Source organism: Equus asinus, chromosome 28 (assembly GCF_041296235.1).
Source record: "Equus asinus isolate D_3611 breed Donkey chromosome 28, EquAss-T2T_v2, whole genome shotgun sequence".
Lineage (NCBI taxonomy): Eukaryota > Metazoa > Chordata > Mammalia > Perissodactyla > Equidae > Equus > Equus asinus.
Window position 1 is genome coordinate 45,518,877 of NC_091817.1, and position 13,105 is coordinate 45,531,981.

General features: G+C 45.7%; 1 protein-coding gene across 1 annotated transcript in view; it reads left to right on the top strand.

Annotated features, from left to right (window-relative positions):
• The window catches only part of CDH13 (cadherin 13), a 990,441-nt gene that overhangs the window by 516,668 nt on the left and 460,668 nt on the right, over positions 1 to 13,105 (top strand). Inside the window, exon 5 of the mRNA XM_014842967.3 lies at positions 3,518 to 3,670. Coding sequence (XP_014698453.1) covers positions 3,518 to 3,670 — 153 coding nt within the window. The remainder of the gene's footprint in view (positions 1 to 3,517; positions 3,671 to 13,105) is intronic.

Genomic DNA, 13,105 nt, shown 5'->3' on the forward strand with positions numbered 1-13,105 from the left:
GGAAACCCACTTGACTTGCATGGAATAGTTTTGATGTGTGACTGAGGCCTCTTTGGGTTTGCACATCTCCCCAGCTCAGTGATGCTGGAGTGGGCCCGGGCCCCTCTGAAACCCCACCTAGGGACCAAGAAGCCAGAGAGGTATTGGGTGATTCCCGAATCTGAATTGAGCCAAGCCTCTGGGCTTTTCCCTGGAGAGCAACCCTCACTCCCATGCCTTCCTCTCCAAGGTTCCTCCAAGCCCTGGGGTGTCTTTGACATAGATAGAGATGTAAGTCTTGGAGAAATACCAACTCTGCTTCCTGACATTCTAGAAACAGGTTTTTAAAAGCATTCCTAATCATGTTATCTGTTTAAAATAGGTCTAGATAGAAGGGAACAAACAGACTCAGCCTTTTTTCAGCAGAAGGCTCGCGACGGTAGTGATGGAAACCAGCCCCAGTTATAATGAGTGTGGATGGTACTGAAATCATATAAATCGGTGGTCCCCAAACTTGAGTGTACGTCAGAATCACCCAGGGGACTTGTTAAAGCACAGATTGCTGGCACCCACCCCACAGTGTCCGATTCGGAGGTCTGGATACGACCTGAAAATCTTCATTTCTAACGAGTTCCCAAGGGATGCCATGCTGGTCCAGGGAACCGCATCTCAAGACCAGTGTTCTAGAGCCCCCTCACATCCCTGAGGTGAGCCCTGTAAGGCATATCAGTCTGGGGCCACTGTGCCTGGTATGGCTGTGGACACTTCTTCAACATGGACACAGCTCTGAGGACTAGGAGGCAGGTTCAACAGATAGGTTAAAAGCCAGACCTTTAACAACAGAAATATTGAGAGAAAGAGAGAGAGAAGACTCATGCAGCACTAAGCAGCAGTGCTCACAGCGGGGACCAGCTCCTTCCCCAAGGAATAAATCATTTAAATCCAGCAGCCAGCCCTAATTCAATGGGGTCCTCTCTCCAATACCCTGCTTTGGTGAGGTCAAGTGGCTCAAGCTCTCTGAGAAAGAGCAACGAAATGACCCAGACCTTGATAGCAGCAGGAAGAGTTGCCCGGGGAGAATTTTTGAGTCTAGAATTCAGCTTTCCATGCTGAATGGCAGGTGGAGAAATGGGAAGATGGCAGTTGTCATCCCAGGAGGGCATTTGAGGCCATCTTCCACCATGTTTCTTCCACCAAGTGCTTCCAGAGCACTTCTCTTCTCAAACCAGAGATGTCTGTGAGCTCTGTTTTTTAAGAGGAAATCTGTTGCCTGAGAAAGGGAACTATTTTTTCTATATTATGGGTAAGATGCTTTTTTATACCTGGAAGTATCTGTCTTACCCATTAACAACAAAGGCATAATTTTGTTATGATTGTTACCATTAGTACTGGAATCATTAGCAACGATTTATTGAGCCCCCTGTATGTGCCAAGAACTGTACTTTTCACACGCTGTCTCATTAACCCCTCAACAACTCTGGGAAATAAGTAGTGTTATCCTTACTTTACAGATAAGGAAATCACGAGTTCCATGTTCCAGGTCACACAGCTGATCATTGGCCAAGCTGGGACTGGAACAGTGTTTGTCTGAGGAGTGGTGCTCTTTGCTAAACAGATTTTGGCCTTGGTTCCTGCTGTATGCCAGATGCTGTGCAGGCATTGGGCTCCAGTGGTGAGCCCAACATGCTGAGGCTGTTGACCTCACAGAGCTTCCAAGCAGATAGGGGTGGGGCAGGGGGAGAATGTCAGTTGGATTAAATCAAGTCAAGCAGTGACTAAAAATTATTTTCATCGGAAGATATCACATACCTTATTTTTGGTCTTGCTTTACATACTATTTTCTGTTCATCTTAAAAATGCAAAGAGAGGTAACTGGCATTTAATCAAAATTCTCAGTGTGTTTTAATAAAGAATATTTTAGATGAGAAAAAATACCGTATTGCCATATAGAACTGTGTCATGCCTTTACTCAACTGGCCATGGCAGAGGAACCTTGTCATAAGGGTCACGCTGCCTTAGGCACCACCGCCACCCGGTGGCTTCCATCAGAATTGCAGGCTTGGTGGTGGCAGAGATGGCCCCCAGGGGAGGCTGATTCAGCCAAGGAAAAGCACATTTCCTATCCGGACCCCCTAAACCCTCCAGGCATGGTTGACTGTGTTCCAAAAGGCACCCATTCATTTATAAATTGGTTGCAGCTGGTTCAGCATCTGCTTTCTTTTAGCTTTCTGTTCTGAGTTACTATTGTGTTCATGACCTTTAAATTGTTGTTATAATTGAATTAATGTTCACGGATATTGATGATAAAATGACATCAAATGTAGACGAATACTTAGTCAAATTCTAGAACAAACTTATGCAAATGATAGTTCTCTAGTTAGACACCTTCAAATGCCTTAAAACAAACAAAAGACATAATTTGGGGGGCTGGCCTGGTGGCATAGTGGTTAAGTTCGTTCACTACACTTTGGGGGCCCCAAGTTCATGGGTTAGGATCCCGGGCATGGACCTACACACAGTTCCTCAAGCCTTGCTGTGGCAGCGTCCCTCGTGCAGGGTGTAGAAGGATTGGCACCGATGTTAGCTCAGAGCTAAACGTCATCACAAAAACAAAACAAAACAAAACGTAATTTGGCCCTTTATTACCTGTTGACCTCACATCTACTCAAACCATGCTAATGACTCGCAGTTTCTGGAATTTTCTAGGCTCCCTCTCTCCTGCCTGCTGCCTCTGTCTGTGCAGCCCCTCTGCCTTGAACTACCTTCCTCCATCTTTATCTTCTGAATTTAGTCTTCAAATTTCAAATCAAGGCTGCCAAACTGTAGCAGATTATCTTAAAGTCAGTTCAGAAATGACAGTGTTGCATAGCAGTCTAGAGAAATGGAAGACAGGTTCTGAATCTCATCTTCATCTCTTTAATAGTTGTGACCATCGCCAGCTTGCTTAATCTCTCTGTATCCATCAAGTATGAATAATAATGTCCCCTGCCCCCAGCATTGTTGTGAGGTTTTTAAAAAATGTGTGTAAAATGCTTCCTCAGTGCTGTGCCTAGTACCTGGTAGAAGCAGTGGGGCAGGCGGTGCTGTTGGTGGCTGATATGCACAAATACTTGGAACATTGATCAATGCCTGCCCAGCATAGGATTGTCAAATAAATGTTGTTTTACATTGCCTATTTGGTCTTGCTTGCAGAAAAAATAAGTCTGTTTCTCTGGAGTCAAAAATAATATACGTCTAACCTTGAACTTCCTGGAGCTATTTCTCTCCTAGATCCATCACTAGATGGGAGTTATTTCCCACCTAGATCCAGCACCCTAGTGCTGGTGAGCTTCCCCAGCTATAAGCTGCAAAGATTTGCATATTAGGAGGAAAGGTATAGAGCAACGACGCTATTTTTGGCAATGCTGCTTCAGTCAAGGTCATCAGGCACTTTGGGTTGGCACCTGTGGTTAGTGGATTGCTCACTGACGTATGTTTGTAATGTGCTTTTTCTGTTTTCCAACCAGAGTCTTAAATGTCACTATGTTTCTCTGACCAGGTAGTCGATAGTGACAGACCGGAAGGGTCCAAGTTCCGGCTCACTGGAAAAGGAGTGGATCAAGAGCCTAAAGGAATTTTCAGAATCAATGAGAACACTGGTAGTGTCTCTGTGACACGGACCTTGGACAGAGAAACGATCGCTACTTATCAAGTGAGTACCTCTTGAGTGCCCACTCTGCACGCAGAGATGTGGCTTCCAAAGATTGTTTTCCTCCCACAGAGCTCATTATTTCTGTGCTTCATCAAACCCTGGGCTGTGCGGCTTTAAGAGTTTCTCTGTGGGAGCTGAGTGGAGTTGAACCCCGACAGGGCAACAGTGGGGTTCCTCTCTCATCAACGGAGCCCCCCAGGCCTGCGTGAGACTTCGGCACTGGAGACCAAGAAAGGGGGATCCTGGGGGAATCTCGATGAGATCAGAACCCTTAGGTCAGCTTTGGCTTTCCAGAAACCTGCTTGATAATCAAAAGCTGTAAAAGGTATAAAGCCTTGGACCCGATAATGCTGCTTTTAGAAATCTATCCTAAGGAAATAGGGAGGAATTTAGTTAGATTTTTGTACCGTGATGTTATAGCAGGACGTGGTCCCTACAATGGAAACAATTGCTACATTTTCAGCAATAGGGTGGTGGTTAACTTATGGCACAATTTTGCAAGGAAGTTTTCTACAACCGTTTAAAATATTTTGGAAGTGGTTCTAGTTATATGGGAAAGATTCAAGCTATCAAACGGAAACAGACACACAAACACATATGGTCTCCTCATTACAGATCGAATGTTTGCACATAGCATGGTGCATGTACGCTTATGAAGAAAAATCAAAGTGTTAATGGTTGTGTTTGGGTGTTATTGATTTTTTCCTTGTTTTTCTGATTTTTCTACAATGTACTTATATTACTTTTATGCGGACAAATGAAAGACTATTTGTAAAAGGCTAGTTTCAGAAGTTGATACCCATTCGGGACGCAGAGATCAGAGCAGCTGCAGATACTGGGGTGAGCCCTAAGTCTCACAGAGGCTCCAGGTCAGTGTGTCCTCCCCTCAGCACACTCCCCAAAGAATTCCATGCTCACAGCCTGTGTTATGGACCCAAGCCTCGGAGGGTAGTAAGTTCATTCTTTGAGGAATGAGATGAAATTCCCAACCATTTTCAGGAAAAGCCCTCCGTGGGATGCAGTGCGCTGAGCTGGAAGCAGGCACTGTGGGAACAAGGTCCAGCCAACAACGTTTGTTTTCCATTGCCATTGCCCATCATGTGTGCATTTTCCTGGCTCAGGGTCCAGGGGTGGTGGCCAATTTCTAGGGCTGGATTTGGCATCTCTGATTTTCTTGCTCAAAACACCATGTAGGAGCATCCCCAAACCACTCCAACAACACTACTCTCTCTTCCCTAAAATTCCATGTTCTTCTCCTGCAGACGGGCCTGGAGAGACTCTGTGTTGGAGAGTTAAGTGCTCTGCCTGAGAAATGGGTACCATGAGTCTAGCCTCCTCGGTAACCAGGAGTTGTTGACCTTGGGAAGGCCATGTGAGGGCTGGTCCTCAGTGTCCCATCTGTAAAATGTGAATAACTATTTCCTACCTACCCAGCTGGATTGCTGTGAGTTTCCAGTGAGGAGAAGACAGTGTGAGGGCGTTGAAGGCATTCAAGTATGGACAAGTATAGGTAGCGGCATGATCATATCCTCATGCTGAGAAATATGCTCGAGGGTCCCAGGTCCTGGGAGGATGAGCATGCCTCTCAACCTACTTCTCAGAAGCTTTGCCAAAGAGCAGATGCAGTAGGCATCCACAGCGAGTACCATCTGTCAGGGAATGCCAAAGGGTGAGCAGTGTGTCCTCATCATACACCCAGGTGGAGGAATCTGGTTATTGTAGAAACTGAATGCTGGTATCCTCAGAAATTCCGGGTCCAGCTGGCCTTGACAGTCACCAGAGTGACCTGGCAGATGTAGGTGTCCAGCTGCTGCACAAAAAACCAGCAGCAGACCATGGGTAAATGCCCTCTTCTCTTTCCATGCCTATCATGGGAATATCCGTTAATTTTCAGAGACAAGGAAGTAAGGATGTGATAAATTTCATAATTTCATAGCATAGCAATGAAGATTAAGAGCTCTGGGTTTGGAAAAAATCACGATTCAAATCTCGGCACTGCTGTTTACTGAATGGTGTGACCTTGGGCAACCCACTTACCCTCTCTGATCTTATGATTCCCATCCATAAAGTGGCAATGTCCTAGTACCTCTAAGACTTGTAAGAGATGAAATTACCAGGTTTTGCTAGCTAGTGATCGCTATTCAGCTAATAAAATAGAGCCTGGTCTGTAGCTTGGAGCCCCTCATATTTTTCCCTAGAGTGAAGCCATACAGTATTAGAGCAGTTAAAAACATAATTTTGCATGCAGCCACACTGATGGAATTCAAATCACGGCTGTTATGGACTAGCTGTGGGAACTTGGGCAGGGTGTCTGCCTCAACTTTCTCATCTGTAAAAGTGGCGTAATCATGATATGCTCATCTCACAAGATTTTGTGAGGATTAAATGGGTTAATACATGTCAAGCATTTAGAACAGTGCCAGAAACACAGCAAGCACTGTATGATCTTACTACACGAGTGGGAGAGATTAATGATGTTAAAGGCAAAGGAAAGTAAATGGAAATTCCAAGGACTCTGAGTTGGAGCTCAACTTGCCTACCTCAAGAGTGAACTTTCCTTGAGTAATCTTGAGTTTAGAGTTTCATAGTGTACTTCATAGTAGACTGACCGATTGACCAGTTCATTCATTCTCCATTTGATTGAGTACCTACAGGGGGAGGAGCACCCTTCAACAAGACACACCACCTTCCCTGCCTCCAGGTAGCTTTCATTTCAGTGCCTTGTCTTCATCTCAAAATAAACCAATTTAAATTCCTCACCATTGTGTGCAGGTGATATGCCAGGAAGTTGTGCCTTGTTCCTTGTGTGGCTTGGTTTACCCCAGGCACAGGGCCACTTGCTCCCAGCGGAGAGGCTGCTGTGCTTGGTAAAACGCACCGTCTTGCACGACTACCAGGGCTCCACCAGCCACACTGCAGCCTGGCCCTGTGCCACTCTTCACGAGCATCAGGAGGGCCCGATTTCCACACTGCTTCCTTCCGTGCCTCTCGCTCTTCAATTCCGTCTTTGTCCTGTTTTCTTCGTATCCTTGCTTAGGAAGTCCCCTATTAGTCTGTGTATGGTGCTCCTATCTCTAGATTTAATCAGAACTGGGTTACTCTCTTGTTAATGTACTTTGGGCACGAGAATGTTGCAATTCTGGTCCATTTCAAGCACCTATTGAGAAATAATTTACTGTCTTAGTACCACAGTTAACACCATCGTGTTCATGGTGGTTATTGTGGTTGGAACAAACATGCTTCTTCAAAGAGCTGAACGCTAGGTCTCCAGTTCCCACATTTTATTTTCCCTCTTGCTAGTTTAAAAAGCAGAGAGCATGTGGGTGAATGGATCGCCATTATAATTACTCCCGTGTTGTTGTTGTTGTTTGTTTTAAAGTTAAACACTACTCACATGCAAGTCCGTGCTATTGCACTAACATTTTCCAAATCCAGCAAGAAAACAGAGTGAACTAAGCCTTGGGGATTTGCGTGATAAGAAATAATCTGGGATAAATTTGTCCTTGGGCTCCTGAATGTGTATCACCATTAAAGCTACTGTTTATTGAACACTACATGGCTGACACTGTGCCAAACATTTCATATACATTCTCTTATTCCATCCATTTCACACAAGAGACTTAAGAAGTAGGTGCTAACACCATTTTAGAGATAAGCAAATAACTGTTAAATAACTTTTTCAAGGTCATCCAGCTGGTGTGTATTGAGTCTGGGATCCGTATCATTTTCTCTCCACCTCCAAAGTCGTGCATTTTCCATCACTAAGAAACGCTTCTTCCTATTTTACCCCCAACTAGGCTCTGATATCTAATCTGCAAATCCCTAGGCCCATTCCCAGGAGCCCCACTTACTGGGGCTGGGAAAGAAGTTTGACTGGCTGGATGATCTATTTCTTCTTAAATGCCATCTTTTTCCATGACCCACTGCCACCCGCCCACTCTCCCTACCCCAGCCCCCAAAAGGGCTTCCCATGCTTCTGACCTGAAGTGACACCTGACAAAATAATTTAGCTCTCGCAGTATTGGAAGCTGACATATTAATGCAAAGCCTCCTGAAATATTACTCATTATTATGTATTTTGCCAGCGTTTGAGTGATTTGTGAACTCTTCATTGGAATAAAGTGCTGTAAATGATTCATGAGTGACCAAGTTTATGAAATTCTATAAAAATATTAGCGGGTGGTAATGATTCCGTCACACTGTGAGTATAGCCTGCTGGCTGCAAATTTGTCAATATGGAAGGACAGGTGTGAAGTGGGAGACAGAGTCTGTTAGGCAGGTGGGGGGCGCAGTGGAGGGTGTGGGCTGGGCTGAGCAGGGGGTGTGAGGCAAAACAGGAAGGAGGACCGTGGTCGGGGGCAAATGTCATGGGCACGAGACCTTCATCCTGGTCTGCTGTCCACTGTGGGAGATGCACTGAGAACTGGGAATGTCGGAATTGGGTGGGAGATGAAAGGAACACTTACGAGAGAGAAAACTAACATTTATTGAGCAGCTATTACATACCCAAGACCTCTCTAGAGTCCCACATACACAAACCTGTGATGTTGGTTTATTGCTTGTCTTTACTGATGTGTTAGCTGAGGACCACAAGGGGTTCCCAAGATATATTAGTGTTATTAATGTTGGTGTTAACATTTGTTGAACGTTTGCAACTTGCCAGAGCTCTGTGTTAAATACCTAAATGATGATCTCATTTAATCTTCATAAAGATGAGCTTAACGCTATCATTCTCAATTATAAAATTGGAAACAGGAACCACCTGTGTTCTCGGCCGCAGAAGCTGAGCAGGATTTCATTGTCTCCTTTTGACTATTCGTTCACGTTTTCTGGGACACAGTTTGTTCCCCCTGAATCCACTTTCTGGAATAAGTTTGGACTTTGTGGTTAAGAGTGTTGCCGTAAAATTGGAAATTACGTGGCAGACAGACGGTCTGCCGGCTCCTGTGTTTCCTTTCTCTCACACGGCTCTGCCTCAGTCCTAACCCACATGTAGCTCCAAGACAATTTGGCAGAAAATACATTAAGGTGAAAAATGCTTCTGTCATGTGGCAAGACATGTATCACAATGTTAGGGATCAAAAGGCAATTGGGAAATGTTGATTTACCCAGATTAGAGGGTTTATTTATTAACTTGTTTATAATAATGTCCATCGTGCATGGGTGATGCACACGTCACCATGACAGGATTGCACTGGCCTGGATAATATTTGCACTTGGAATGTGCCCCGAGTCCCCAGTTGTGGGGACAAGCTACATCTTTGTCATCCTCTGGTCTGGTCTCCCCCATGGCCATCTTTCTTAGTCAAGATTCTTGGTGGTAGTCAACAAAATCCCCTCCAACTAATTTAGAAAGAGATTTTTTAAAGAGCACAGGTAGTTTATAGAATTGCCAAAAGGACCCAATAACTTAGCTTAAAAGTGACATGACCAGAAAAGGTGGCACCACAGGAAATACACTTCATATACATTCTCAGCATCCTGGGCCGTTAACTACAAGGTGCCAATAGCACTCCCCAGCCCAGTCTTGACAATCAAAAATGTCTCCAGATATTGTCAGTTGTCCCATGGGGGCAAAATTGCCCCCAGCTGAGAACTCCTGTTCTCAGGGAGTCATCACTGCTGCCACCTCTTTCTGCCGCTCTGCTCCTACGATGCTCAAAGCTGGGTGGTAGCCACTCTGCCTTGGCTGCCCAGAAGACCAGGGGACTCTGACACCATGCTTTCTAGAACCTCCAATCCCAAAAGTGGAGCCACTGCATTGTCTCTCACTTCCATCGCCAAGTTTCATGCTGGGATGTCTGCAGGGAATCACCTAGATCAGATGAAGGACTCTAGCTGAGCTAGCAAGGGGCGGGGGGTGGGTGTTGTCATCAGTACAATTTTAGTCCCTGTGAGAGGCAGTCAGTGGTAGGCATGGCTCTCTGAGAGGAGGTGGTCTGTCCATGCTTAGGAGAGTGTGGCTTCACACCTATCATCTGAACTTCTCTCCATATCATGGTCCTATCAATCAATAACTCACATGACCTAGGAAAGGGCCATAATGGGAGGAGACAGAACTTGGGATAAAAGTTCAGGCTTTGGATGGGGCCAGCCCAGTGACGTAGTGGTCAAGTTCGGCATGCTCTGGGTCGGCAGCCCAGGTTCACGGGTTCAGATCCCCACCGTGGACCTACGTTACTCATCAGCCATTCTAAGGTGGGGATCCACATACAAAAATAGAGGAAGATTGGCACAGATGTTAGCCCAAGGCTACTCTTCCTCAAGTGAAAAGAAATAGGAGGAAGATTGGCAACAGAGGTTAGCTCAGGGCAAATATTCCTCACCAAAAAAACAGTTCAGGCTTTGGAATCAGACCTACTGAGGTTAGAATCTTGACGCTGCAATCAGAGGAACCATACAAAATTGCCATTTTTATAGGTGAACAAAGGGTGAACGTTGGCTGTTTCAGGATTTGTCTTCATACTTTGTCACCTTTGGCAAGTTATTTAATTCTCCGTCTCTGTTTTCTTATCTGGAGAATGAGGGTGACACTGCACTGTCCTCGCCTAATGGTGTAGTTAGTAAGTGGGACGTGTCAGGTTAGCACTCAGTACAGTCACTCACTAAGTGTCCCGGGATTGAGAGCCATCACCTGGCATACCAGTTTTGCAGTTGGACCCCCCTGCAGGTGAGACAGAGATGAGAGCAGTTGCTAGGCATCCCGCTAGCTGTTAAATGGTTGGGTTGGACATCAGTAACCCTGTGTGTCGCTTCCTTGAAGGCAATCATCTAAATGAGTGATTTTCCAAGTGTGCCTGCCCCCTCCCTGGACCAGCAGCAGCATCTGGGAACTCGTTGGAGAGGCAAATTCTCAGGCCCATCCTCAGACCTATTGGATCAGAAACTCTGGCCCTGCAACGGGGGTGTTAACAAGGCCTCCGGGTGGTTCTGCTGCTCGCTGACATTTGCGAACCCCAGGTCTAAATACGCTCCTAAGTGTTAACATTGCTGCGGCTGGCCTGATTCGTTAATTTGCCTCAGTGAAGGCGGCCTTTGAACCACTTCCATTACAGTCCTGCTGGGGTAATGCGCTTGTGCCTTAAAGGTGCTTACTTCTCCCGGCGCTCTGCTATGCCATTTGAAATCCCTCTAAATCCAATCCGTACTCTTCAAACGGCCTTTGTTTTTGCTTCGTTAATGGCTCCTGAGAGCCGGGCGAAGCTGTGCTAGGCTTCTTTGCTCCATCCTGTCTAGACCTTGGACAACTGTTAAATGCCATGTTGCTGGGTGTTTGCTTATTTCTCAGAAAATAACCTTTTAGGCCAGAGATGAAAGTGTCTTCAGAAGATTTGAGCCGGTACAGGCGAAGGTAGTTCCTGATAGGAGGGAGCTGGCCCTGGGGTCGGCAGAACCAGCTTTGCTGCCTTATTAGATCTGTAACCTTGAGTAAGGTATTTGTGCTTCTCAAAGTTTGCTGCACATTAAAGTCATCTGGGGAGCTTTTAAAACCCCTGATGCCCAAGCTGCACTTCAAACTAATTAACTAATAATATCCTGGTGTGGGAACAAGGGTCAGTAAGTTCATAAAACTCTCCAAGTGTTTCCATGGTGAAGCCAAGTTTGAGAACCACTGAGTTAATATAACCCATCTGTACCCTAGGTTATTCCTAATTCGGACTGGGGAGAACGACACTGACCAGGGAGGTTTGCTGTGAATATCAAATGAGATAATGCATGCAGGAGTTTCTAACACGCAATCGTAGAAAATCAAATATCTCATTTCCCCTCAATCAACTGCGTCACTCTGAGCAAATATGTGACGCTAACTACTTTCTGATGTCTCTTTGGAAATGCAGAGAAACAGAATTTGATAAACAAATGAAGAGGTTGTCTTCTGACTCACTTTAGAAAAAAATAATTCAGGATTTGGTCGCAGCCTCTCTCTGCCCCAGCACTTCCGAGCCTTTCCATCCGACTCTTTCCAGTTCGGCTCTTCACATTTCCACGCACTTCATTTTGCAACTTGGCCTTATCTGCTGGGTGCAGCTGGTGAGACTGAGGCATGAAGAGGTTAAACGCCCCTGCCGGGGCAGCCACACACCTGGATTAGACCACCGAGCTGCTCCTGGATGATTATTTATTGGTCCGCTAAGCAAAGCTGCTTCCTCACTCAGGGCTATGGAAGCGTATTTTTCTAAACTTCATTAGCACAAACTCCTCAGAAGAGGTTCACTTTGAACCTTGGCAGGTGGGAGAATCCTACATCCCTCAGCCTTTTCCTCCTCACGCTGAGCCTCGCATCCGACGCACTGGTCCCACAAGCTGGACCTACCTCACGTTTGTGGAATCAATAAATGTGTGATGGCCAATTTATCTTTTACTTTTTGCTTTAGTTGTCTAACTACTACTGAATCTCCTTCATCATAGCTGCTTTTCCAAATGACTTGGCAGCATTTTTTTTCAAGATGCTGAAGAATCACAATACTTCAGACCTGTAAGAGCCTTTAGACCCGTTTTATCTAAGCTGCTAAAATTTACAAATAAAAACAAGTTAAATAATCAGCTGAGGGCTCTGACTCCTAGTACTGACAATATGTTCCTGATGTCATTATCCCTCAATAATGGGCATTGTGATGACCCCTCCAGGACCAGATCCTGCAAACATAGATAAGACATCCATTCTAGCTCCCATCACGCACTCTCCATCTAAATTTACATTCAGCAAGCGGAATAAAAATTTTTTTTTCATTTGGTAAAAATGAGCAGAGGAGGGAAGAAGGAGTTTGTTCGAGGCCTGGACTAGGAAGAGAGGAGTAAAAGAGAAGTTAGAAATAGGCTGTCCTTCTTCTCTGACCTCACAGGGGGTTTGACACTCTTGGATTAGAGGGCAGAAAATGATGTAAATTACTTTGTCGTATGAGATACTGTGCAAAATTGGAGGGGAGGACCAGAAGCTAATTAAACCAATCACCAAAGACCGGGGAAGATTCCAGGTTCGAGCACTAGAGCTGTGAGGTCAGGTGACAGAGGATGACACAATTGGAAAGAGCCACCCCCACAGAGCCTCCTGCCACACTCTGGCTGGGAAGGGCTGGTAATCAGGGGGTGGATGACCATGGTGAAGCTCCCTCCAGTTGCCCAAAAGAGGAAGGAAGAAGCTGACATTGATCGGGGACCCTTGTGAAACCAGCTATGGGCCTCCCAAGAAAGACCTGGGGAAAAACGCTGCATAGGGACTGAGTTCCCCGTGAGCAGGTTGGAAGCTGGGAGTTCTTGTGACGGAGGATGAGTGCATATGTGACCCATGTCCTCCTCCAAGGCTGGGGAGCTAGCCAATCTCTGGGTGGCCTACTGCTTACTGCCTGATTGGAGTGGACCACTCGACTATATGGATTTGAACTGAGGACAATTTGTGGACAAAGTCCCAGGGTAAAAAGGAGAATGTGGGGGAGC